The sequence below is a fragment of the Manacus vitellinus genome, unplaced genomic scaffold (genome assembly GCF_001715985.3).
Source record: "Manacus vitellinus isolate BGI_N305 unplaced genomic scaffold, ASM171598v3 scaffold_47_pilon, whole genome shotgun sequence".
Lineage (NCBI taxonomy): Eukaryota > Metazoa > Chordata > Aves > Passeriformes > Pipridae > Manacus > Manacus vitellinus.
The window spans coordinates 1,168,340-1,195,757 of record NW_021940585.1 but is presented as its reverse complement, the minus strand read 5'-3'; the positions used below and the strand labels follow the sequence as shown (position 1 = coordinate 1,195,757).

The following is a 27,418-nucleotide window of genomic DNA, read 5'->3' as shown; positions in this document are numbered from 1 at the left end:
GCAGGGGATGTGGGCAGTGCTAGGTGGGGGAGATGCAAGGCACAGGGGTGAAGGAGTTGGGGGTGCAGTGGTGCTGGGGTTGCAGAAGTCCTGGGGTACTGAGGGTGCAGGGATGCAGGGTGTGATCGGTGTAGGAGAACTGGGGGTGCAGGGGAGCTGGGTGTGCTGGGGTGTGGGGTGTACAGGAGCGGATAGAAATGCTTGGTGTCAGAAGCAGGGTGGGGAGTGTGGGGTGCAGTGGGTGCCAGGAGCCCCGAGCAATGTCCCAGGAGCCGATGAGCAAATTTCCACCTGGAGAACGAGACACAGCCCAAAGGCACAGACGGCTTCCTCGAAGGATGTTTCTGTGAGACTTTTATCCAGCCTGCTGCCACAGCAGTCTGTAGCCATCAGGTTGGGCCCTGCAGCCTTAAAACCCCCTTGTTTTTCCCCTGCTCAGCTCTGCTGGGTTGGGGGGCACACGGAGCTGCTCCAGGTGCCTGTTCTGGCCATGCCTTCACTCCGCTGTGCCCTCCCATGCCCTGCTCAGGGCAGGTGCTGCCTGGCTGTGCCCTGCCAACAGGGCTCTCCATCCAGGTGGGATTTGAGCCAGTCCTAAAGTGAGGACTGACACACAGAGCCATTTGCAATTCCCTTAGGCTGGACACTTTATTCCAGCAGTGGCTGGGGAGAGCCCATGTGCTTATGCTCCCACGAGAGACAAGGATACTGAATCCACTGCTAAAGCTGCCTGAGACAAACATGTATGCACAGAAAATAGGGAAACTGAGATGGGGTTGGATTCAACTCTGTAATACAGAGTATCTCAACCCCTGACAAGTAATGGTGGGAGGGAGTTTCCACCATGTGCTGCAAGTCACTGGGAAGCTGCCTTTGTTTTTGGAGGCAGAAACCATTTTGCTTTCAGAGCTGCTGCAGCATGCTCAGGATCCCCATGCTCTCAAAGGGAGGCCTTAGGAAGCAGGAATATCATTGCTTTCTGTAATTACCCCATCATAGCTCCTCCTCATACCAGTGAAAAATTCTTTGTCCTCCAGTTCTTGCATGTAATTTCTGATTTAGGATATTTTTTTTCATAGAATCACAGAATCGTTCAAGTTGGAAAAGACCTTTAAGATCATCGAGTCCAACTGTTACCCCAGCATTGCCGTGGTCACCAGTAAACCATGTCCCCAAGTCACCATCCTCCAGGAATGGTGACTCTACCACTGCCCTGGGCAGCCTGGGCCACTGCCTGACTGCCCTTTCAGGGAAGAAATTTTCCCAATATCCAACCTGAACCTCCCCCGCTGCAAATTGAGGCCACTTCCTCTTGTCCTGTCCCTCGTTCCCTGGGAGCAGAGCCTGACCCCCACCTGCCTCCACCCTCCTGTCAGGGAGTTGCAGAGAGCAAGAAGGTCCCCTTCCATTCCTTCTCTGGACACACTCCAGCACCACAATGTCTTTTCTGTCATGAGGGGCCCAAAACTGCACACAGGATTTGAGGTGGGGCCTCATGAGTACAGGGGGGAAACAGATTTTTGTTTAACATTCCAGCCCAGGGAATGTCCCTACACCAGTTTGGGGCTTCCCCCCCCTCAGCATTCCTGTAGCACTGGAGTTGTTAGCAGAGATTGCCCATGGATAGCAGGGGTGTTCCTGCAGTCCCTGCTACAGAAACTGCCCATCCAGTGCTCAAACCAAACCCACCCCTCACAGCAGAGACGACAGCTGGGCCAGACTAACCCCATGCTAGGAGAGACACAAGAAAATGAGCAACATCGACCCTTTTCATGCACTATCCCTGCTCCACCCACCCTATTTACCTTATCCCCAGCAAGGGGAGGGTCTCACAGCAGCCCTGACAGGTTTGGGGACATCTGGCTGTTTCCCACTGCTTTGAACCAGGGTCCCAAGCTCTGCTCCTTGCAGGGGAGCTGTGGTGGCCCACGTGGAGATGCACACACCAGATCCACTCCCCAAGGCTGCACCCCTGCAGCTCTGTCCCCCCTTGTCACCCCATGGTCTCCATGCTAGGAGTTTGGGACTGGGCAGAGTCTCGTGCAAGGCTCCAGGGCCTCTCCAGACAAGAGCATGTTTGACATTCCCAGGAGGTTTTGATGTGATTGCCCAATCAAGTTCCTTAAGGGAACTGAATGGTCAGGGCTGTGATGGGTGATGGGTGGCTTATCCTCCTGTTCCCTGATTCAGAGTTTAACCCCTGGGCTACTGAGGACCAGCACAAACAGATGTCATGTCCCACAGTGTCCCTGGTGCTCCCACCCATCCCTCTGCTGCTGGGTGGGCCTCATCCTCTGTTGGGTTCCACCTTCTGCAGCTGCTCTCACAGGGCCTCCCTGACCTCCTGGGACTCCAGTGCTGCCCTGGAAATGTCAAAATGTACCCTGCAATGTCTCCTTTTCAGGTGATGGCTTGATTAGTGATGACTTGGAGTCCATGGATGCTGTTGGAGACTCACCTCTCCAGGGAAGGCAATTGCAAACTGCAGATGCATTTGGGAATCTCCCCTGCTTGGAAGAGGGGAGGTTCGGATATTAGGGAAAATATTAAGGATATTAGGGATAATTTCTTCCCTGGAAGGGTGGTCAGGCACTGGCACGGGTTGCCCAGGGTGGTGGTGGAGTCACCATCCCTGGAGGTGTTCAAGAAATGACTGAACATGGCACTTCCTGATACAGTTTAGTGGGCACAATGGGATTCAGTAAAAGGTTGGATTTGATGATCTTGGAGGTCTTTTCCAACCTTAATGATTCCATGATTCTACTTTAGGGCAGTTGAGAAGGTGTTGGCTGAAGGTGGAGAGAAAAACAAGCCATGGAACAATGGTAGCTGACTGTGCACCTGTTGTACTAACCCATCAAGGTGTGTCTTTAGCAAGAAGAGCCTCATGGTGTGTGGTTGGAGCAAGCCCAGCCCTGTTCACAGACGATGCACAGCCAGGAGAGAGGCTCCATTTATTTCAGGGTGATTCTACCAGCGCTGCATCTAACAGAGTGAACACCTCTGTGCAGGTAAAAGGCAAACTGCGCTCCCGGCGCTCCCCAGGCATGCAGTTCCTCTGCACAGCTTGCTCTTCTGGTTCACGATCTTGCACCTCTCAAAAGCCAAAGCTTCTTTCCATGGGTGAAATCTGCCTCGAGGCAGCAGCAACAGCCACCTCGAGCACCCAGTGCACCCCTCACGTGAACCCACCACACCTCACTCGTCCCCAGGGTCCAAGGCCACAGCCCCCGTGGGTTTCCTCAGCTGTGCTCATCCCAAGGGATGTTTGTGCTGCTTTTCTGTGGCCTGGCAGCGTCAGGAGAGGTTTTGGTGGAGGTGTCCCCGAGGCTGGTGCAGGAGAGGTTGGAGTGGGGAGCTAGAAGCCTGGTGGGAGCCCTGTGCTAGTGACCTCCAGCCTCTGGCAGCTGGGAAGCGTAGAGAGCTAGAGTGTGATGGAGGAACTGGTACTGCTCACTCGTCTGGATCATCCCACCTCTGCAAGGGAAAGGCAGGGCCCACTGACACTTAACCAAACCCAGAACCCCGTTCCCAGCTCTCTGCTCCTGGGGCACAATATTCCTGCATCACCAACCATGTTTAGATGCCTCTGAAACAGGCACCAGAGCTGCCCAAAGAGTACAGGGGCTCAGAAGCATTGCTGGGCTGTTCAAAATGAGATTAGAAACTGATTTGGCTCTAGTATTTACCAGTACTTCTTGAAAAGGGGCCAGACAGAGTGTTTCTGGATTTAATGGCTGAGCTGGAAGGGAAGGAGCAGATGGCTGCCAGATTCAGAGCCCCTCTCCTGTCCCTCATATCCTCAGGTCAGATCTCAGCAGAACCAGCCTGGCACTGGGAATTGTTTGCTTTCCACACATCTGCATCCTCCAGCAACCCTTCTGGTTTCCACCAAAAATAGTCCCCGTGCCCCCTCGGGATGCCCATGCCCACGCCCCTCCCACATCCCTCCTCCCAGGCTTGGCACCCAGCAGGACCCTCCAAGGAGCCTCCTGCTCTGAGCACCCACCTGTCTATGCGGAGATGGCACACGATTCCCAGGATATCCACCTCCCCCTTGTCCTTCAGCTGCTGGCACCCCATCCTGGTGGCGATGAAGCAGCCTGTGCGGCCGATGCCTGCACTGCAGGACAGACAGAGCTGTGCTGAGCACCGACAGCAGCCACTGCATGGACCTCCATCTGCCTGGGCTGGATGCACTCCTGGATTGGTTTGCTGCCGTGATTTCTTCCTAGAGGGATGCTGGGGCCCCAGTCCCAGCTGCCAGACCAACCTCCTTAGCCAGGCACCAAAAGGCATGGGCTGGGGTCACTCTGCCAATGGCAAGGGGGTCTTGCTGTGTTGCACAGCATGGCTGAGGCTGCTCTGGAAGCACAAAACCAGCCCATGCCCCGTCCCTGCACTGTGCAGGGGGCTCTGCAGCCCCTTCCCCTCCCAGCTGGGCTCTGACCTCAGCCCTCAGCAGTTAGCACCCAGCCTGCAGCAGCACATGATGAGTGATGAGTGTGTTCCACAGGGACAATCAGGTGCTCTGCTCTGCTGTCCCCAAATTCACTTAGCAGGGGGAGAAAATAGGCAGAGGCCACCTCCTGCAGGAGGGCTGCCCTGAAACACAGCTCCACAACCAAGCTACAGGCCATGCTCAGTGGCAGAGTGAGCAGGAATCACAGAGTCACAGAATGGGCCAGGTTGGAAGGGATCACCCAGGGGTCAAGCAGGGTCTTCCAGAGCCAGAGCTGTGGATGTACCATGGGGCTGGGTCCCGGCTGCAGACCTCTCCTGCAGCCTGCTGTCCATGGACCCAGGTGCAGGATGTGCCAGGCTAATGCCTCCATCCTGCTGCCAGGACAGGGCCTGCTGGTTGACAACTCTGCTGTGGGGTTGCTGTGTCCTGGGATTTCTGCACAGCACCAGCACATGAGCATTCACATGTGGGTTTTTCTCAGGCAGGCTGATTCCAAAGTGAAGTACAGACAGGAATCAGGTGAGGTGCAAGCTCTTACCTGCAGTGCACCACGATGGGCCCTGGGCTGGCTGCAGTCTGCAGAGTCTCCTCCACCTTGGACACCAGGTGCAGCAGAGGCTTGGCTGACTCGGGTGTTTGCTGGTCCGGCCAGGAAGGGAAGAGGATGTGTTTGACCTCCCGACATTCTCCTTCAAGCTTTTTCAGCACAGAAGAAAGAGAAATCAGGATGTGGGAGCACTGGCCAAATGAAAGGATAGTCCAGCTCAAGCAGAAGCCAAGCAGCCTGTACCCATCTCAGCTGCTCTCCTCCCAAATCCCTTTTAGAGCCTCTGCCAGACACCCAGGAGAGACCCCTGGGCCAGGGAAAATGGGATGTGTCCCGTCCCAGAAGATGGGAGCAGATGCAGTGTCCCAATACTGTCCCCAGAGTCCAGACAAAGCAAACAAGATCCTTTAGGCTAGTGTCAGTCCAGGGTGACCATGGGGAGCCCATGGGGCAGAGCCCAGCAACACAGTGCAAACAACAGTGGGCTGGTAGCACTACTCTGCCCAGCTGACCCCCTCTCCTCCACACCCCAGGGCTGGGTCCTGCTCCCTCCCAGCCCCCCCAGGCAGGAGCTCTGCAGGCCTCTCCTCTGGCAGGGGGATCCTGAGAACCATGAACCCCCCTCTTTCCTATCACACAGCATTGCCATCTCACTACAGATCCCCAGGGGTGTTAGGGGCACAGCTGGGCCCCGCTGCACTGCCCCTCTAACCCCAGGGTGGGGCTGGAACCCACCTGGATGCAGAGATCCCGGACCACGTACTCCGCGCCCTCGCTCAGCCCCTGCACGCGCACGGTGAAGGGGCCGTAGGTGCCTTCCTTCTCAGGCCAGTAGTGGACACATTTCTGGAGGACAAGTCAGGTTTTGTGGCTGTGAGATGCTCAAGGCACCTGCTGGATGTTTGAGCTGTGCTTGGCTCAGTGCTCTTGGGAAGGGGCATCACCTGGGGGGACGTGGGGGAGTGGGGAAGGTGGATGTGGAAGTGATACAGAGGGGAAGCAAAGAAGGGATAGATCCCTCTCCCTGCATCTGCTGCCCTTCAGCCACTCCCATGCCTGCCCTGGCTTTCAGACCCCAGGGCTGCATAGCTCTCCCCAGCCCCTGGGAGCTTCCAGGCCCAGCAGGACCCAGGGCACAGGGAGGCTGTCAGTCAGGAGAGAAGGGAGCAAGGACATGGCCATGAAAGAGAGAGTGAGTTTTCAGTTCTCAGTTCCCCCAGGCTGGTGCTGCTTGGATGGCGAGCCAGGGTTCCCAGCAAAGGCACAGCACTGCAGGCTCCCACCCCAGCTTAATCTCCTGGCTGAGAGCTCCTAACCCAGGGGAGAGCTGTGGGGGGCCAGAGGGGCACTGCTGCCTGCTGCTTCTGCCCCCTGCCCAGGGGTTGCTCTAATCCCTTTAGCCTCTAATCCAGCTGGCAAAGCATGCCCAGAACTCGAGGCCATGTGAGGAAGAGCAGCTTTGCTGCGTGGAACCAGGGCTGCAGCCCTGGGACCCTCCTCCTCCACCTGATCCATCAGGGAACCCTCGGAGACCAAAGCACAGCAAGCACGTGCACAGACCCCCACGCCTGCCCTCGCACAACCCTTCGCTGTTGGCATCACCCCACCCCACCCCGTGGCCCTGGTTGGGGGCGGTGCCCGGGAGGGGCGCTGGTACCTCCTTGCGCTCCTGGAGCTCAGTGATCATGACGATCAGGGGTGCCTCCTCCTGCCACACCATCTCCCAGAAGTCGGTCACGGTGTGCAGCATGGGGCCCTGCGTGGCGATGTACTCCCGGGGCCGCCCCGCGTAGCCCTGCCGAGCACACGGTCCATCAGGGAAGCTGGGGGGACCCCGAGGGGAGGGGGGGGCCTGTCTCCAGACCTCTCCAACCCTTACCGGCCTTTTCTGCCTCTACAGGTGAAAGCCTGAGCCACACACATTATTTCCTACTAAACCTGTCCTTGAAATGCTTTTACAGACCTGATGAGGGCATACCAGGCATCCTCACCATCCTGCTGGTCCCAACGTCCACGAGCAAGTCCACGGAGCTGGCCTTGTGCACCCAAGCTCCTGCAAGCACCCCTGGTGACGACAGCCAGCATGGTGGATGCCTTGGCAAGGCAGAGCCCTCGCAGGGACCTGCACTCCTCACTGTGGGCATTTCCACAAGGACAAGCAAGAGTCCCAGTTTCACAGCTCCAAGAGTTCTCTGCCTCCACTGCCACTTCCTCCCCCAGCATAGAATTACTAAAGATATCTAAAAGCTCCGAGTCCTGCTCATCTCCTGCTTCACCCCCCGGCCCTGGACAGTGTGCAGCAGCAGCTGGCAGGAGCTTGATGTACAAGCAGAGGTGTAGGAGATCTCTCTCCCAGGGTCAGTAACAAGTTACTCCAGCTCCCAGCTGGACATTCCATTTGGCAACACATCAAGGAGTCTGGGACCCAGCTGAGGATGCCACAGAGATGCTGGGGGAGGCACCCCCAAGCACCCCAGCTTTTGGAAAAGCGAGGACACAGCACTCCAGGCAGAGCTGTAAAGCTGTACAGCTTTGTCAAAAGAGATCTCAGTTTAAAATTGTTAAGGACTGTCCTCTGAAGAATTGATGTATAAGTTCATTTGCTTATCTGCATTTGTGTACTGCCCTTAAGCCCCGCTTAAGGTGTGTGTGTATGGTGGGTCTCCCCAGGGAATTTAATCTAATCACTAAAGTTCAGGGCTAACTTTATAAGACAATTGTTGATGACTGCCTTACATGCACTACTAGGCAAGTTAAAAGACCTAAAATCTCACACTCAGAAACATTTCATGGAACACCATCAGCAGGGAAAGCATCAATCCCAGGTGGGGCTGATGTGATCAAGGGTCTGTCCATCACCCCAGAGAGCACTTTTTGTGGGCTATTTTTCCAAGTCCCACTTCCCCTTGCTGCCACGCACTCACAGTGTCTGTGGCCCCACCTCTGCTTCCCAGCACCCTGGCCAGTCCCAAGGGAAGAATGCCAAAGTGAGATGAATTGCTCAGAAAGAAACCTGCCCTCCAGGCACCTGGCACTTGGCTGACACAAGATCCCATTTAAGGGTGATATGTGGTTCAGCACAAGCGAGGCTGCAGCCTGGAAGGGTTTGCACAGGGATGGATATCAAAATCAGGTTGTCTAAGTAACACTCTTGGGTCTGGGGATTTCTCAGTCTCTGGAAAGGGACCTAATCAGGTGCCAAAAATAAGCCATGCCCCACCTTCATTAAGCTTTCCTCTTGGGAAATTGTTACAAACCCCACCTTCATTAAGCTTTCCTCTTGGGAAATTGTAACAAACCCCCTGAGCAGAGAGAAATCCCTGGATGTGTGAGGGTTGAGGATCTCTGAGCTGCCATGCTCTACTGGCATAGCTTGCCTCCCATGGCCTTGCCAGACAGTGGGCCAGTGTGTGAGGAGATGGAGGAGCACTTGCAAAGCAGCCTGTCGAGGGACAGCTGAGAGCAGCCCCCTCATGAACCTCTCCCAGCAAAAGGAGCAGCGTGTCTGCCCTGCTCGGGCAGAGCTGCATCTCTCCAGCTCCAAAAGGGGTGGCAAGTTAAAACTGCTGCCCCAGGGCAGGCCCAGGGCAGTGGGTGACAGTGTGACACCTGCAGACTGCCCTGAGCCATGGGCTGCAGGACCTGGGAGCCTGCCCACGCTCTGCCCAGGCAGAACACCCACCGTGATGTAGTTGGCATTTATGTAGCTGTCCTCCTCCTGCTTCCCTGCCCTCCGCAGGCAGACCCGGCTCTCAGGATCTGGAAGACATGGCAGGTATTACCCCAGGGACTGACCCTACTCATCCTCCCTGTCTCAGCCTCAGGGACTGCAGGCTGAGTCCTCCCACTCCGTGCCATACTCAGAGCTGTTTGCACCCTCCCTCAGGCCCGTACTCGCCCCACTTCACCCTCAGTGCCCTGGCAAGGTACAGCCCAGGTATGTGCCCAAACCTGCACGTACCACAGTGAGCACATGGGTTAGTTCACCTGCCGGGCACGACCCCCCCAGGACATTCCCACAGTGCCTGACTAGAGCCCAGACGAGTCCTTCCACGACATCCTCAGCCTTTACATCCCTAGGGGCATGTCCTTGGGACATGTAAGACTGCAGGGTGGCAGGTGCAACCCAGGCTGGGCTATCCTGCACTGTAGGCAGGACATCCCAGGGAGTAGCTCCCCATGTACCACCCCCTAGCACTGTGTGCACCCCCTGCAACACCCAGCTCCTGCTACATGGGAGGTAGGAACAAACACAGCAGGAACACCAAGAGCACCCAGGCACGCCCACCCCCATGCCAGGGCTGCTCCAAGTCATCCCTCTCCCATGAGCAAACAAAGATGGGCAAATGGGAGGCAAAGGGATGCAGTGGCACGTACTGGGGAGGATGGTTTTGTATCTGTCCTTGAAGGCACGTCCAGGGATCTCCAGTTCCTCTGGATTCACAAAGTTGGGTGGGATTTTCTGCAGGGGAAAGAGAACAGGCGTGAGGAAAGGCTCATCACTGCCACTTGTGTACCCTGGTGGTGGCAGAGCTGGTCCCTCAGAAGTGCACAGCTGGCCCAGGGACCCACTGGCATCACCAGAGATGCCAGCTCTTGGGATGAGCCCTGTCCTTACCCCAGATGATGTGGGACTTTTTCCAGAGAGGCCACCTTGGGAGAAGAGCTTGTCATGGGAGGGCAGGACCCCAGGGACCCCAAGGATGTGTTTGCACCAGGGAGAGGGTGGTACCTTGGGCACCCCTGCCCTCTGCTTGCCCACTCTGCCTGCCCCACCACCAGGGCTGTGGGGCACAGCTGGGGTCAGAACCTCTCTCAGAGTTGTCCACCCCTGTCTGTGCCACCATCACCAGCCCCTGCCACCCCTGCGGTGAGGAGGAAGAGGGAAGCGTCGCACCGAAAACTCCTCCTGGAGCTGTGCCAGGCACTGGGCATGCTGTTGGAGCTCCTGTCTCCTCAGCACGTGGCTGGATGTCCTCAGGAACTTCAGCGTGATGTCCCGTGGTGTGCAGACAGGCTGGATGGGCTCCACGCTCCCCAGAGAGCTCATGTCTAGCACCAGTGATACGTTGGAGCCCCTCCTGCAAGGCAAAGGGGTCCCTGGCTGACCCACTGCCACCCAGGGACAGAAGGAGAGCCCATCCCACCATATCATCAGTTAAAACCACCCCACACTGAACAAAAGCCAGGCAGAGACCCCGGTAGATGGGAGGACTGAGAAACAAGGAACTTGAGCTGCTCATTTTGCCTTTTGGCTGGGAAGCCCCTGGAAGGCGGTGTCGAGATTTATCCTGGGCTGGGTGGGGGGTCAGGCCTGCCTCCACCTTCAGACCTGGCACCTGCACGTGCTGGCAGGTGGAGGGCTGTAAGGAGGGAAGTCTGGGGGAGCCCTGGGGATGAGCAGTGCTGTGGGTATCCCCATGAGGGCTGAGCCACACTCACCTCTCCTGGAGACGCACGTGCTTCTTGGCAGAGGGACTGGGCTTGTCCCGCTTGTCCATGTCTGCCACAGCTGCCTGGGCTGCCAGGCTGCCCTTATGAACTCTGGAGCACACCAAGCAGGCTTGGACCATGCTGCAGCAGCCACAGAGCCCTCGTCCTGAAGCACAGGGTGGGTCACGGTGGGCCCTCAACTTTTGGGGAATCACAGAGCCATCAGAGGAGAAGAGGCTGGAAAGGAAAAGGCAGATCTGGGACATACAATGAGGCTGGGTGGACTCCCCAGCAGATGGTCTGCAAGCAAGAGATGGGTTTTAAGTTCGCAGTTGTCCTGGAATCAGGACCTCCAGCTTCTGTATCCAGGTGGATGGCAGAGGGAGAGCTCCCAGCACAGTCACCCTCTGGGATGCTGCAGCACTGCAACCCAACAGACACCACTGGTGACCCTGGGCATGGCACCTGCTTCCCCCGAGGGCAGGACACCCACCCTCTGTGTTGGAAGCCCCAGATGCTCTCCACCTCCATGGGAAGCACATGCTGCCCTATGTTTCCAGCCCTTCCCTGCCACGCCTGCTTCAGCCTGGGGAAACAGTGGGAAGTGGGAGAGCTGGAACACATGAGCCCAGCAGTGTTCAGCAGGTGACACGAGGTGGGCTGTAGCCACTGCAGGGAGCCTGGCCAGCTCCTGCTGCAGGGAGACACAGACCAGGCTCCCTCAACAGCCTCATGACTCTGGCGAGGGAGGGATGACCTGGGACAGCCTCCTCCCTCCTGCAGGTCTCAGCAACTGTCAAGAGGAAACTGCTTTATCTGGGTGGTTGAGCAAGAGGTGATGGGGCAGCCCAGCCGGGGGAGGTGCCAGGGCTCCTCCATCACCAGCCCCAGCGATACAGGACTGGGGGCTTGTGGGTGATGCTGGTTCACCTCTGAGAACAGCTCCTCATAGTGCATGCAGCACACTGGGATCCTAAGGCTCCTTCTCACCCCCAGCTCCCTCCATGAGGAGACAGGGAATGATGTAGAATCAGAGCTCTTGGTGGGCAAAGAGTGGGATCCCTGTTAGCCCATCTGCTCAGGGAGGTCTTGTGAAGAGCCAGGTCCACATGGTGGTTAGGAACACAGCTAGGGCAGGAGATGTTCTCCAAGACTCCCTGCTGCCCAGTGTCATTTCTGGGGGTGGCAGTGCCACCACTGCCACACACACCAGCCCCATGCCCTGTGCCCTGTGCCCCATTCAGTGTGTCCTGGTGTTCCCCAGACAGGCAAGGCATGAGCAGGAACTGCAGCACCAAGAGAGACCCTGACCAGAGACAGCCCAGGCTCCCACCCCGGCAGCTGTCCCTTGTGCTCCAGCCAGGAAACATCTGGGAGATGCCCTGGCCAAGCCCCTGGCTGGCAAAGAGGCACCCTAGGAAGAGCCCCAGCTGCCAGTACCTGCAGGGAGGTGCTCCTATCACCCTGTCCAGCCTCCCAGCCCTGCCTGGGGCTGCCTGGCTGCAAGCACATGCCCACCACCCCTGGGCACGGGGCCCGGCACTGCCCATTGGGGGTCTCGTCTCCAGTGGGCGGCAGGGGTGGGCTGGGGGGCTGCCTACCTGCTGCCCTGCGCTGGGGGCTCGTCGGTCCCGGCACAAGCCCGCGGGCACCGCGCGGCTCGCTCTGACACCACGGTTTAAAGTGTTCAGGAAGCTGCTTATCAAAGGAGCTGCTGCCTCTGCTGCTTCCTCTCCCTCCTTCTCCCCCACCCTGCCTGCCGCCCACACACATACCGGCCACATCTCTGCAGCTCGGCTCCGCTGGGCCGCCTGCAGACCCAGCCCTGCTCCCCACCGGCGAACCCCCGTCCTGCATCCTGCGTCTCCGGGCACAGCCTGACCTCCCCCAAACCCCCGGGGTGCCTCCCCGGGCATCGCCGGTGGGGCTGGTGGGGTGTGCTCAATGCTCTCTGGGACAAGCCATGGCCAGCACTGGTGCCACCCATGGGGCATGGAGCGACAGGCAAGACCTGGCCACAGGAGGCCGCTGGCAGAGGTTGAGGTGGGATGCTCCACGTGGTGCAGTGGTGTTATTCTGGGGGCACCAGACCCCACCTCCTCTCCTGCAGGAAGCCAGGATGAGTCCTCCCATCCCTGCTCTCCTGCCCATATCCTCTTGCCCAGGCTGTGCCCCAGCTGTTCCCCATCCCACTGTGGGATGAGCCAGGGCTCGCTCAGTGCCTCTTACTCTCAATGCCTGGCCATGTGCAGTGTGCTCCTGGTGTCACCCCACCATCCCCCAACCCATGGCCATGTGGGGACCCAGCACCTCTCTGCACCCACGACCATCCCTGGGCACCTCAGGGGAAGACATATGGGCTCCCCCTCTGCAGCAGGGCAGGGCAGGGGATGTATTTGGGGAGGAAGGTCCCTGGAGAGTCTGGCTCAGGTAGGACAGGTCTGCCCTTATGGCACTGCACATCCTTCCTGCCACATCCCCATCACTCTTCCTGTTTGCTCTTGCCCGGACTCTGCTCAGACACTGCTGCTTCCTTCCTCCTCAGCCCCCACCCTGCTGTGCTGCAGCAGCTCCCACTGCACCCCCCAGCTCCCATGGACACCACCTCCCAAACCCCCCCAGACACCATGGACACCACACCTCAAACACCCCCGAGACACCATGGACATCACATCCCAAACAACCCCCAGACACCATGGACACCACACCTCAAACCACCCCCCAGACACCATGGACACCACATCCCAAAGAACCCCGGACACCATGGACACCACATCCCAAAGAACCCCGGACATCATGGACACCACATCCCAAACAACCCCCAGATACCATGGACACCACATCCCAAACAACCCCCAGACACCATGGACACCACATCCCAAACCTCCCCCATCCCCCATGGACACCACATCCCAAACAACCCCAGACACCATGGACACCACATCCCAAACAACCCCAGATACCATGGGCACCACATCCCAAACCACCCCCAGATACCATGGACACCACATCCCAAACAACCCCCAAACATCAGGGACACCACACCCCAACTCCCCCCCATCCCCCATGGACACCACATCCCAACCCCCCCATCCCCCATGGACACCACATCCCAAACACCTTTCCCCTCATCCGCTCTGCCCTGGAGAGCTCCCAGCCTGGGCCACCTCCATCCTGGGCCAGCTCCAGCCCAGCTCCTTGTGGCCACTGTCCCGTCCCTGGGATGTGTGGTGCCAGCACTGCTGGTCACTGAGCTGGAGAGCTGCCTGTGTGCACACCTGTGTGTTTGCAGGAGCGGGTGTGCAGGGGGGTGCCAAGGTGCCAGAACATCTTCCCTGGGCACCCCTGGGAGACGCTGGCAGTGCCACCTTCTACCCAAGACCCAGGATGGGGGGAAGGCAGGAGGGAAGTAGGGATGTGGTACAGGGATGTGCCATGGCCCAGGGTCCCAGGGACAGAAAGGTCTGTACTGCTGGGATTTTTTGACCCCTACATGCCTCTGATGGTGCACGAGTGGAACCCAGTGTGCTCCCACCCACCAGCATAGCTCCTCTTCCTCCCCTCTGCTGAAGCACCAGCAGTCTGAGGAGGTGCATTTGAGGGGAGAGGGAGCATGGAATGGGACACAGACTGGTGGAGACCCTTGAAAGACAAGGTGCTGGTGGGAAAAGAGGCATGAGATGGGGGAGATAGACTGGATATGAGGGAGACCAGGAGCAGATGGGCCCAGAACACACTACTTGACCCAGGGCACTTTTCAGCTTTCAGTGCCCACTCCTGAAACAACAACCTGCCCCCTGCACCTTGTTGCACCCAGCCACATGTCTGCTGCCCCCCTGGGAATGGCCCCTGCACCCCCAGGCTGCACACAGCAGATGCACATCCACATGTGCACAGAGAATGTCCCTGGTCACTGATCGGTGTCTGCCTGAGCAGGCGGAGGGCAGGCAGATACCTCGAGCAGTGAAGTCCCAGACGTGCCCACACTCACACACACACACACACACACACAAGCACTTTTGGGCACATCACTCCTGACCACCTCTGAGCACCAGCTTGGAACATGATGCTACCAGCTGGCTCCTCCAGAGGGACCTGGCTGGATCCTCAGGGGGGTACAGGGGGGAGCAAAGAGCTGGGAGCTGCTCTGGCCAGTGGTGCAAAGCAAGGGACTGTGCTTTTCACGTGCAGCCACACTCATCCCATGTCATATCAACAGCTCTGCACCAGCTGCATCAGGCTGGCCTGGGGTGCAGAGGGGGAGCTGCTGGATCCTACAAGCAGGGACTGCTGGGGCTAGGAATGACTGGGCTTTGAGGGGAGAGGGTGTCCAGTCTGGGGGCAGATCCCAACCCAGGGACAGTTTACTGTAAGGACAGGACCAGGACAACAGGGCAGCCACCCCCTTTGCAATCTGCCCTGGGCAAAGAGGAACCTGACTCCCCAGAGGGTAAAGCCCAGGAGGTTATGGGGGGAAACAACACTGAAGGAAATGGCTCTGAGGAGGAGGGTCCCATAAGGTCACAGCTGTGCCCCTCACCTTCCTGCCTCCTTTGTCTTGTGGGGAAGGAGGGTCAGGACCCAGAACAGGAACATCCCTTCTTCCCCAGCTCTCCTCTCTGCTCCAACCTTGGTGCCAGTGGGATGTCAGGGGTTATGATGATGTCCAAAGTGGTGCTGGGACAGCAAAGCTTGGTGATGGAGGGGCAGACATTGGGGAAAGGGTCCCAGCTCTTACCACACCAGCCATGCACCCTGACCCAACCAGGCATGTGCCAGGCTTGGGATCCCCTGTGTCCTGTGTCCATGAACACTTGTGCATTAGGATTATCTGTTGGGATGTAGGGACTGGAGAGGTCTGTGCCAGAGCCTCAGAGGCCCTGAGGTATGGCTGTGGGTTTACTTTCAGCAACACGTGGGGACCCTACAGAGTTGGTGCTCTGGGAAGGAAAATCTGGATTTATCCCTGGCTGGTACTTGCTGTTGTTCACTTGCAGTTTACAACTCCACTTCCATGGGATCATCTTGCACCTCTGGCTGTGATCTCAGAGCCAGTTCCCCTTGTGCAAAGGGCACCTTCTAGCTCCAGACTGGGAGCGGTTCTTCCCACTTCCCTAGCCAGTCCTTATGCCCATTTCTGCCCCCCGACCTCCTGAGCATGGGCCTCCTCACCCAGCCTCCCTCCCTTGATTCACACACCCTCTCCTCATCCTCTCCAAACAGCAATGTAGCCCCAAAGTCACCTCAGCCCAGGCAGGCACCGAACTGGCACCCAAAGCACAGATGCTGCCCCACAGCCTCACTCCCTGGGATTGCCTTGTCCCGCCAGGCCCCCATCACCTTTGGGTCCGGCACTCAGGAAGGGCTGGTCCTGCTTCCGCTGACACGGCTGGGACTCAGGACGTCCTGCAGGCTTTTGGAAACGAGCCCATCTCCTCCACCGCCTAAACATCGCTCACAGGCTTGAAGGTGAAGCAGCTGCCTCGGGACTGAGCAGACTCTGTGCACACCGGGCGATCAGCTCCCGGCAGGCGTGAGGAGGACGGTGCGATCCCCCGGAGCATCCCGCAGAGCCGGCCGGGGGGGTGCGAACAGCCCAGGTACCGCACCTTTGCCGGGGACTCCGCCGCGCCGGCCCGGGGACAGCGAGGACCCGGAGCTGAGGGAAGCACCTCCGCAGATTGCTTTTCCGGAGAACAGCGTCTCGCTATTCCGGAGTCCTCCACGGGAGCGCATTCCCAAGGACAGCCCCGGCACAAGCGGGGATGCGGGAGCTCAGAGCCCGCAGGGCAGCGCCGCAGGCGAGCCTGGACCCTCGGGCATCCCACCGGCGTGGGGCTGATCCCGGGCTCCGAGTCAGAGCCAGCCGGTGTGTGACCTTTCTCCCCGTGACTGATGACAGTCTGTGCAGCTCCTGCTCCTGCCTGGCTCGGGCTGGGAGCAATTAAGCAATTGCTGGTTGTCTTGCCAAGGCATCACCGCTGATCCTGCCAGCCCCTGTGCTTCTGCCCTCTCCTCAAGGAGAACCAGGAGGAGGGTTTAACACCTGGATTTCTTGCTTAACTGCTGGATTTTTTTCTTCTTTCAATCACTTGATTTGTTCAGAGAAGAGGAGACTGAGGGGAGACCTCATTGCAGTCTTCAGCATCCTCATGAGTGGAAGCAGAGGGGCATGTACCAATCTCTTCACTCTCATGACCAGTGATAGGACTCAAGGGAACAGCAGGAGCCGAGTCAGGGGAGGCTTAGAGTAGAAAGGAAAAGGTTTTTCACCCAGAGGGTGGTTGGGCACTGGAACAGGCTCCCCAGGGAAGTGGTCACAGCCCCAAGCCTGTCTGAGTTCAATAAGCATTTGGACAATGCTCTCAGGCACAGGGTGGGATTCTTGGGGAGTCCTGCATAGGGCCAGGAGTTGAACTCGATGATCCTCATGAGTCCCTTCCAACTCAGCATATTCTATGATTCTATGACTGCTGAGTAGAACCACTTTTGGTTTCTGGAATTAGATATTCTCCCACAACTCCTGCAAACAAGCTGAGCTTTCCTCCAAATTTGCCAGCAGAAAGGCAGAGCAGGTGAACCACCAGCCCTACCAGGGTGGGCTAACAGTGATGCAAAGCTGGTGCTGTTGTGGGCTAAAGAGGGTGCCTTGGCACAGGAACAGCTCCCCTGGGATAGGTCTCCCAGAGTGAAAGTGCTTTATATCAGCTTGGTTTATTCCTCTCCTCATGTGGGAACAAGCTCTCCAGCTTCATTTTACAATGGAGTAATTGCATAGGAGATTGTTCCTAAGTCAGGTGCATAGAACCACAAAATCACAGAAATATTAAGGTAGAAAAATCTCTCTGAGATCGAGTCCAACTGTTAACTGTTCACCACTAAACCATGTCCCTAAGGGGTGGTTCTAAGTAAAGGGGATCTAAGCCAGCACGTGGGACCAGACCTCCAAGGTGCTGAGACTTTGACTCTGTAGCCAACAAATGCCAGTGGAGAAGCCAGAGAAGCACAGCAAGAGCCATTGAGCGACTTGGTCACCCAGGACACGCTGCTGGAGGCACACCCAGCACCTGTGGCATCACCCAGCTCATCCATCTGTCACTTGGGCTTGTCCTGTCCTTCCCTGTCTGCCTCTAAGAGGGCTTTGCTTTTAGAAAGGCTGCCTGGAAAACGCTGTGTGCCTCAGTTTCCCCTGGGGAGTGAGCTGTTGCCTTGCTTGGGACACCCGTGGGGTGGCAGCAAGCAGCAGCTACTCCAGGCCAGGAGACACACACACATGTCCCCTCGGGAGGCTCCAGAGCACAGCACCTGCCTGCAAAACCCTGTGAGCTGTGTGGGCAGGGAGAAGTCTCCCAGGAACAGGAACCCCCCCAACTCCTCCCACAGCACACAGGGCAAAGAAGCTCTCAAGGAAAAAGACACAAAAAGGCCTGAAAATCCTGAAGACCCATCATGTTATTCCTCTCCTGGGTCCCTTAGCACCCTGTAGCAGTGGGGACCTTGGCAGCCAGCACACAGGCTGAGCCTTTTGCCCAGCCCAGCCAAGCCCAGCTGGGTTTGCTCTGCATGGCCCTGCTGCCCCCAGCCCAGGCTGCTTCTTTTTGGGGGGACACTGAGCCCAGTTACCTCTCATCAGGTGCAGGGGCCATTACCAATGACAGGAAACGAGCTGGGCAGGAGGGGCAGGAGGGAGAGAGAGAGAGAGACTCAGAAAGAAAGGAAGCTGTTAGAAAGCAGTCACTTCCATTTTTGTTGCAAGAAAACCTGAGCCCAGGCACTGCTGGGCAAGGGGAAACAGTGCTGGCCTTCCTCAGGCTGATCTGGCCTGGGATCAGCAGTGACTTTATGATGAAGGCACAGATCCTCTTCTAGCCCTCTTCTATCCTCTTCTGACAACAGCTAGAAAGAAGATAGTAAGCAGGGATGGTTAAAGCAGCCATCATCAGCCAACATCCACTGCAGAAATATGTGTGGTGAGTCCTACCAACGCTGAGTTGGTCACTGCACAGGGGTTTAAGTTTCTTAACCTCACCTTGGACAAACTGTGCACTAAGGACTGTACCCTCTGGCCCCAGCACAGGATGGATCTGTGGATGCAGCTGCCTGAGGCCAAAGGGCCAGGGAGGATATACCAGCAGCTTTAATTTCAGGAAAAATATCTTCCCTGAATGGGTGATCAGACACTGGCACAGGCTGCCCAGGGTGGAGTCACCAGCCCTGAAGGTGTTCAAAAGGTGTGTGAATGTGGCACGTGGGGACATGGGTTAGTGGTGAACATGACAGTGCTGGGTTAATGGTTGGACTTGATGATCTTAGAGGGCTTTTCCAACCTGAACAATTCTGTGATGGTTCTTGCATAGCAAGAGGCAGAGCCTCTGACAGCCACGGCAGGTCCCACCTCTCCAGCCGAAGGACTGGCTGTGGATCAGCAGAGGCAGCCAGAGGGCAGCAGTGCAGAGGCAGAATGCAGGTCTGCCCAGTGCTGCTCCTCCAGCTCACGGCCACGACAGACCGTGGGCCTGTCCACTCTTGAAAGCTGTTCTGGGTTGTGCTTTCTGGCCTCAGAAATTCAGGAAGCTGCCACATTGGACCATGCATTGCTGCTGCTGGGAGATGCTGTGTGATGCCTCTGAGTCCCCTTTGTCTCGCCGCAGCCGTAGGTCTGAGCCATGGAAGCTCACAGCACACCTGTCCTATCCCAGTTCCAGGCATCAGAAATATTCCTGTCAGCTCACGGTGGGGAAGCCCTGGTGCTCATGGCCACAGATGGCCCAGATCTGGAGGAAAAGCAACTGTGAGCTTTTTAGTTTATTTCCTCCTGCTGTCGGGACTGAGGGGGGTCCCTAACTGCTGTGGGACCAGGGACACCTTTCCTGCCAGAGAGCCGAAGGATGGAGCCATGGAGCTTTTGACACTGGAGGAGAAATCAAGGCAGCAACTGGGGCCACCAGAGCCTGGGATGCAGCACAAGTGTTGGGCTGCTTGCCTGTGAAAGCCATGCCTTGCCAGACAGCAGCTGTCTCCACCACCCAAGGCTGCTGAGCACCATGCCCTGCTCCTTGCTGGCAGGGACACAGGGTCGAGCCACGGGGCTGGCACCAGGGTGGTGTTTGTAGTGACCCTGAGTGAGGCATTGGGTCTGCCACCACGGGGAACAGCAGCAGATCACAGACACGGTGCCTGGTGGGCAGGTCACTGTGCAGTTCTGCACAGTCCACTGTCCTTCTCTCCCCATACCTCACCTCTGTTTGTGGGGGGCATTTTGGGACAGGGTGGGTGCCTCTGTAATGCAGGATACAGCCACCACCTGCCTGTGCTGCTGGGGCCCAGGTCTGTGGCACCAGCACAGGGTAGGAGGGATCTGTGCTGATGGCGAGAGGGGAAGAGAATGGGGAAGCACTGACAGAACACTCACAGGGGTGCAGAGAGGGCTGCAAAGCCAGCAAGCTCTGCTCTCATCTAGGCCAGGCCATCCCTGCCCTGCCACACCACCAGCCAGCCTGGCATCACAACACTGCTGGGGAACATGATGTCTCCACCTCCTCTCACAGCCCCTCAGGCCTGCCCTGTTCCCATGAGTCTCCTGAGCCTCTCCTCAGAAGCACTAGTGGGGATGCCTCAGCGGGCTTTGGGGTTGCTCCACTCCGGGCCCAGAGCTGGAATCCAACCAAAGGACCCCAGAGCCCTGGGGCAGTGGCCTGAAGCAGGTGCCAGGCAGGGACCCGCTGCCCATGCCAGCTGGGCAGGAGATGTCACGTGTGGGGCCATGTCCTGCACAACTGACTGGCTCTGGGGCTCTGACAGGACCCCCATGTCTGCCTTTTGCCCCATCCCTGCAAAGGGCTGGTTTATGTTTCTGTCATAGTCAGGGATGGCTGAGCCTGTGTGGATCCAGGATGGACCCTGAAGAGGTCCAGATGGATCCTGTCTCCCACGAAGAGCCAGGATGGATTCAGGCAGTGACAACCACCCTGTGTGTCAGCTCCTCTCTGCTGCCTCTTCCCAGCCATCAGACAGGCCCCAGGGGCTGACACAGGCTGTCAGCTCAGACTCTGCCAATGGTCTCTTTTAACAACAGGCAGCAAAGGAGGGCAAAGGTGATGTTTGTCAATGGAGAAAATATCTGTGTGTTTCCCTGGAGACCTGGTGGGATGGTCCCACCGGCCCTGGTACCCTCCAGGACACAGGGGAGGTTGGTGACAGGCAGAGAAAAAGCAGGAGAACTGGGCAGGGAGCAGATGAGTGGCAGCAGGAGCTGGGTGGGAACCACCAGGCAGGGTGACCTTACCTGTGTGCACCACTACAGACAGGCTCTGGGGGAGCAGGGATGGACCCCAGGCTGGAACAACACTGAAATTGCACACACAGGTGGGGTGCAGGGATGACAACCTTGGAGACACTCACTCTGCATTCCCAGGAGATACAACAGGGATGTCACAGGCCACCCTGCCCTTGTCCCTGCCTTCAGCAGCATCCTATAGAGTGCCGAGACATTCCTGACCCCCACAGCACCTGCCAGAGCACACTGAGCCCAGCAATGCCCACTTCCCTGGCAGGGCAGCCTGTGGAGCCACTGGCCAGGCCTGTGAGGAGTGTCAGGCCGTGGGAAGGTGTCTGTTAAGAATCACAGCCAGGCTGTGTATGCAGGTGGTATCCTTGTGCTGGGTGCCAGCATGTGTTCAGGGATGCTTTTGGCCCAGAGGGGAAGGAATGGTGCTGTCTCCTGCTGCAGGTCTCCAGAAAAGGTCACAGCTGATCCTGGAGCTGATCTTTTCTGACCTCTTCTTCTGCCACATGTCAAGCAGCCGGAACGTGCCTCCTGGGTGGGGGTCTGCTCTGGGACCAGGCTCTGTGCAGGCAAGTCCTCTGCCCAGAGGTGCTGGAAAAGATCCTTAGAACACAGGAAAGCACTCGACCAAAAAAAACAGTGAAACATTCCCTTATTCTGTGATGTTTGTTGTTTTAGGCTCTCCTAGCCGAGTGACTCAAGCCAAACAGCAGCCAGGCTGATCCCACCAAGCCTTCAGACTGTCCCTCTGGGCCCCACAGTCAGCCCAACCCAGCTGCACTGCCCATGGGAGATGCAGGACAGCGTGGCTTTGCAGCCCAGATGACAAATGCACCGCTACTGAGAGCCCAGGAGGGGATGAGAAGGCTCAGAAGAGCTTGATGCATGCCTGTCACCAGCCTGCTCTCCCTCCCTCCCCTCCAGCAGCAGAGCACCTCTGCCTCCCAGCGTGTGGATGGTAAACTGAGGCACAGCAGGTGTGTTCCAGCTCAGAGGTGAAAATAGCTTCTGCCAGTGCCTTGGGTAGGAACCAGCTCTCCAAGTCTGGCATCTGTGAGGGTCTCCAAGCCCCACAGACTCTCCATGCCCCCAAACCCTCAAGCCAGGATGTTCAACTCAGTGGACACTTCATTGGGGACCCCTGGACAGACAAGGTTGAGCTCTGTGTCACTCTACAAGACCCAGTGAATGGTCCCACCATCCTAAGTCAAGCAGCAGAAGCCTTGGCTGAAGGGATAGACAAAACTGTCAGCAGGCAACAGTGGAGGAAGCTGATCCTGCATCCCTCTGCAAGCGTCTCACCCCTGCTCCAGAACTGCAGCACCCTCCTGGGGAGGCCGAGCTCCTGCCAGCAAAGCCTTTGGCAATCGATGGCTGTAGGACCTGTGCCTGCAGCCAAGACATGTCCGAGACAGCAACTACTGCTGGATGGCTACAACAGTGCCCTGGGGAGCAACCAGGCTGTGCCAACCCCAAACGTGCCTCTGCCTGGGGAGGGTGGCACTGGGGCTCCCTGCAGCTGGGCTGGGGGAGTAGCACCCAGAGGAGTTCCCCAACTGCTCCTGTGAAGAAGCAGAACTGCTTCTGCTGGGGGCTGGATGCAGAAAGCTGCAGGCACTGCTGACAGCGGACGAGACGGGCTCATGTTGTGTTTGGCTCCAGGAGCTGCGGGAGATGCCAGGGAGAAGCTGAGGAGCTGCATAAGCAGGCACTGCCAAGGCTGCAGCCATGCTGTGGGGACAGGAGCAGCCCTGGGTGCCACACAACAGCTCCCCGGGACTGCCATGGTGTAAAGACCTGTCCCCATGCCCTGGGACCCTCCAGCTATGGGGGTGGGCGTGGACAGGCTGTGCAAGCCTCAGTCCCGGGCTTGCAGATGGGTATGGTGATGGTGGTGTTGGCATTGCAGTGGCATTGGCATTGGCAGTGCTGCAGGCAGCAGTATGCTCACAGGAGATGCCAGAGAGGGACAGCAGCCAGGCAGCAAGACGGGACAATGCCCCGACCTGATCTGCCGGGTTGATCTCCCTCCCATGGTCGAGGTGGAGGATGGGCAGGCTTTGTGTTTACTCCTCCAAAAAAAGAGACCTTCCTCCTGAAAACAAAGCCTTTTGTGTGCAAATGAAGCCATCAGCAGGTTTGTTTTTATACAGGAAACTTTGAACCAGAGGCTGGGCCTGGTTTCGTTTTCAGGTGGGATTTTCAGCTTGTGGCAGTATTCGGAAACTGAGCCGCTTTCCAAATTTGAAGGTTGGATTTTCACATCACTGCTGAGCATGGCAGAAGTGTCCAGGGCTTCCTGTCACTGTCCCTCTCCCTGCTGTCTGCAGAGAGCTTTAGCCTGGCTGAGGCAGGGGGGACACCAGCAGGGACAGGTGCCTGTTTGCAGAAGGCTCTTGTCTGGTGGCTGAAATATGTGTGACCCTCCCTTGTGGGACCAGCTGCTACCTATTCACCAGGATGAGGATAAGAGCCATCCTGGACAAGCTCTTGGGATGCTCCTGAGCCAACACAGCAGCTCCTCTGTATCTCCTTTGATGTGGGACTGAGGAGGTCAGGATCCTTTCACTTCAGGATGGTGCCTGGTCCAGTGGGGCTCAGGGCAGCAAAGCCTTAAGCAATCACAGTCCACAGACACCTTCAGGGCTGGTGCACATGCTGGATACCTGCGCTGGCTCCATCAGAGACCTGGGGCTCTCCCTGGCCCTCTGCAGCAGCAGCAGCAGCACGAGGGGATGCTCAACCATGTCCAAGGGTCCCTGGCACCCAGCTGAACCTGCAGCATGTGGGGCAAACCCCAGCAAGGTGCAGGGGGGTGTGAGCTGTGCCCAACCTGCAGTGTGGCAGGCAGCTCCTGCCCTCCAGGAGTGCAGACCTCTGCTCTCAAGGGGCCACAGGAGACACCCCTGTCATCCCTCCTCCCCAGCATGCTGCTGCTGAGAGCTGGGCGAGCCCAGGCGGGCCTTCCCGCCGGACCAGCCCAGACTTGAGCGTCAGGGCCGTGCTGGAGCAGAGCAAACGGCAAGTGGGAGCGTGTCAGGTTGCCATCGCATGCGCCAGGCGCACGGGGACGGGCTGTGGACCACACCGGGGACACCCACCAGCTGAGGTACCGCTCCCATTCCTTGTACCGCTCCCATTCCTTGTCCCCCTCCTTCTTCCCAGATGCGCGACCAAAGCCGGGATGTGCGCGGCGAGGAAAGGAGCGCGGACCCTCCCGTGCCCTGGCACAGCGCGGGCAAACCCGATGCCACAACCCCGGGAGGGCAGCAGGGGATGGGCAGCCCCTGAGTGTGGCTGTGCCGGGAGCAGAGCCTGGCACTCCACGGCTGTGCCTGCATGGGGGTACCTCATGCCTGGGCTCCCTAGCGTGGTGAAGCATGAGTGGGCACTGGGAGCTGCTTCATAACTACTTCTTGGCTCTGTGAGTGTGGCATCCTGGCAGCACCAGGCACCTTTGCTGGCACCGCATCGCAGGGTGAGAGCAGAGCCCCACAGGGTTCCACAGGCTGTTGGCGATGGGGTGGGTGATTTTGGGGCCATCCAGGTGCTGCCCCAGCACTACCTGCAGTAGGTGTGGGGCAGGCACTGTCCAGGCTGCTCTCAGCCCTCCCCACTGAGTGCCTCTTGCCTGGCCAGGGGAAGAGAAGTCCTGAGCCTGCTCAGCCCCAAGGGCGGCACCCGTGCCCCGGGGGTGCAGAGCAGGTCTGCCCGGCTCTGCCGGCTTTGGGCGTGCCCGAGTCACCGCAGCCCTGCGCTTCCCAGCTCTGCAGGCGCCCGGCTCGCACCCACAGGCATCCCGGGCTCAGCTGCCAGGGCTTCAGCAGCGAGCAGGGGGAAGTGAAGAGCATCACCCAAGAGACGGTGACAGAGTCACTGCTGCCACTCCTGGCTGTCCCCCAGCCCAGACAGTGTGGCTGTGCCCTGCCTTGCAGAGGGGTGACATCCCCCACTGCCTGCCTGCCCTCCCCCCCTGCAACAAAATGGGAAGAGCTCCAAGGTCTGGAAGCGTGGGGCAGGAGGCAGCAGCGGCGCTGGCAGGGCTCCACGTGGGAATGATTAAACGCTTGCAAGAAGGAGCATCCCAGTGCTCTAGGCTTTAGGGCTGGAGAACCTTGGCGTGTGAACCTTGCAGAGACAGAAGTCCCAGCAGCACCTGCATCCTCTGCAGGCTTTGCCCTGGGAGCAGCCTGTTCCCCTTGTTCCTCACTCTCAGCCCCAGGCAGCGCTAGGCACCTCAGAGGTGGCAGAGGGGAGAAATCATGGCCTGGGGCAGTTCACAGTGCTGGTGGGCACCAGGAGATACCAAGGGACAGGGACTGAAGGGATGTTGTTGTTGGGCTGAGGCAGGACAGGAGCCCCAGAACTGCTCCCAGCCCAATCCCAGTGGCACCAGTGCCCCATATCATGGGACCCCTGGGCACACGTTGTCACGGGGTGCCAGGTTGGATGCACAGGGTCCTGCCCAAGGATGGATGGCAGAGCTCCCATGGGAACCTTGGGGCTGCACATCCAGACAGGGGTAGAGGCTCCTCTGTGCAGTGATTGCATTGCTCACAGCACCAGGTCATGGCTGTGCCCTCTGAGTGACAGGTTGAGTCCCTCTGGGAGCGTCCTTACCCACATGTGTCCTCCAGCAGGGACCCTGCAAGGCTCTGCCCATGCCCAGCCCTGGGAGCATCACTTGCCTATGTCACCTTGCCAGACCTTGTGACACAACTGGGACCCTTGGATGCCACAGGCACGCACTCTGCTGCCCACCCTGCCCACCCTCACCCCAGCAAGTGCTTCCTAGGGAGGCACCCAGTCCCGCCAGGTGTGTGGGACCATGCTCAACCCCAGGAGATGCCTCAGTGGGGACAAGCCCAGTGCTGCCAGCTCTGGGCACCTGGAGAGGAGGCCAATGCATGGAGTGCCAAGGGGGTGGACCCTGCTCTGCTCTGGGGTTGGAACTGCCCAGGGGGACAGCCTGGAGCCTTTGCCAGGCAGGGCCTTTGCACTGTGGCTGTTGTCCCTTAGCATAAACAACACCTGACACCACAGGGATGGGCATGTTGTCAGGGGTCCCCTTTCCCATCTCTGCTCCTGGATGATCCCTCCAGGGCACGGGGCAAGGACGGTCTCCCATGCTGGGGCTCTGCCCCTTGCCAGAGGTGGTGGTTTGACTGCACAGTGCCACGGTCTCACAGCTCCCAGCTCTGGCCAGCCGAGCTCTCCAGTCCCCGCAGTCGGCGGGACATCCCCACCCCCCTGCGCCTTGTGGTAGCATTCGCTGCTTCGCGGAAAATGTGATGACTCGGCAGCCTCTGAGTTTCCAGGCCTGGTTCCAGCTGCTGGGTGGAGAAACCTTCTGCAGTCGTCTTTGGGTTTGGCACAGCTGAAGGCTACACTGTTGGGGGGACCAAAGGGGAGATCTGGCATCCCCAGCTCAAGGAGGACTCTCTCTCTCGCTGTCCCTACCTGTGGTGGCACAGTGTCACTGGGGTGGCCGTGGCGAGGGCAGTGCTGGCATGGGATGAGCAGCTTCTGTCCCCTATGGAGGCTGCCAAGCGCTGTGGCACCAGGGATGGGGCCTGGGTTTGGCTCCCAGCAGTGCTTTGGGCTGTTTCCACTGCAGGCACAGCCCAAACTCCCTGAGCTCAGGGAGCACAGCCACTGGGATCCGAGGTTAAATAAGTGGGGCTAGTTTGGAGGTGTGTTCCCATGGCAGGGGGGTGACAGCTGTGTGACAGCAGTGTGCCCTGTGACGGGTCACCAGCAGCATGCAGAGGCTGAGAAACCTGCTGGGACACCTCCTGGCCCATGCTCAGAGGCCAATCCCATCCTGGTGGGCAGCAAGGCATCCCCCAAGCCATCCTCATGCCAAGTGGGGAGTCACCTCTCCTCCTGGATGGGGAGATGTGGGGCAGGGGCACAGCATGGCAGCAGGATCCAAGGGGACAGAGACACTGTGCTTCAAGAATCCCTGCTTGGCTGCCCAGCCCAGAGACCAGGGAGGGTAGAACAGACCCTTTGCTCCCTGGGCAAGCCAGTGTCTGGAGAAACTGCCTCGGTGGGGGAGTTGTGCCCCCACCCAAGGCTGCAACAGTAGAGGTTGGTTTCCAACAAGCTCCGGAGATGCCACATCCCACCATTGTGACTCCATCAGAGTGGCTGGAGGTGGAGATGGCCAGCTTTGCAGACAGGCTAGTGCAGGGGCACCGAGGCTGTGCCCAGGCAGGTGCAGTGAGTATACAAGGGCTCAGCTTCTCCCCAGCTGGGCAGGGCAGGCACAACCCAGCTGGAGTTTCCCAGGACTCCAGTGACTGGGTTTGCCCTCTTGCTGGCCTGGGGCTGCTCTTTGGTGTGCTTTGAAGCTAGAGGAGCCCCACCTTGATGCTGTAGCCTGGAAAAACCTCCTGTCTGTGCCACTACTGAATGGGACACTGCCTTTGACACTGGGGCATGCAACACCTCTTCGCAGGGTTTTCCTTGATAATCGAGGGTCCCTCCCGCCCCATGCCCCTGGATCACAATTCCCAGCCCACTAAGGCCCTCCATCCTCACCTCCAACCCCTGCTTCATCAGCCAGCTCTGCCATCACCTGCCATGCTCCAGGGACACCACATGATCCCCAGCCTTCACTGCCTGCACTGCCTCTGCCCCAGCCATCCTCCAGGTGACCCTCCAGGCTGCTCATGGCAGCAAA

The 27,418-nt window shown here is 58.4% G+C and overlaps 1 protein-coding gene across 2 annotated transcripts; it reads right to left on the bottom strand.

Moving 5' to 3' along the window:
* Positions 1-3,010: 3,010 nt before the first annotated feature.
* On the bottom strand, positions 3,011-16,019 carry PTPN7 (protein tyrosine phosphatase non-receptor type 7). Of its 2 annotated transcripts, XM_018079677.1 has the most exons (10): positions 15,786-16,019; positions 10,455-10,682; positions 9,910-10,093; positions 9,390-9,474; positions 8,695-8,771; positions 6,670-6,807; positions 5,748-5,858; positions 5,004-5,161; positions 4,010-4,123; positions 3,011-3,477 (listed from the first exon to the last, which is right to left on the bottom strand). In XM_018079677.1, exons 2-10 carry the CDS (start codon positions 10,583-10,585, stop codon positions 3,384-3,386), a joined length of 1,092 nt encoding a protein of 363 aa, XP_017935166.1. In that variant the 5' UTR covers positions 10,586-10,682; positions 15,786-16,019; the 3' UTR covers positions 3,011-3,383. The 2 variants fall into 2 exon arrangements, with proteins under 2 accessions (XP_017935166.1, XP_008927963.2); XM_008929715.2 differs by lacking the exon at positions 15,786-16,019 and having other exon boundaries at positions 10,455-10,842.
* Positions 16,020-27,418: the final 11,399 nt, after the last annotated feature.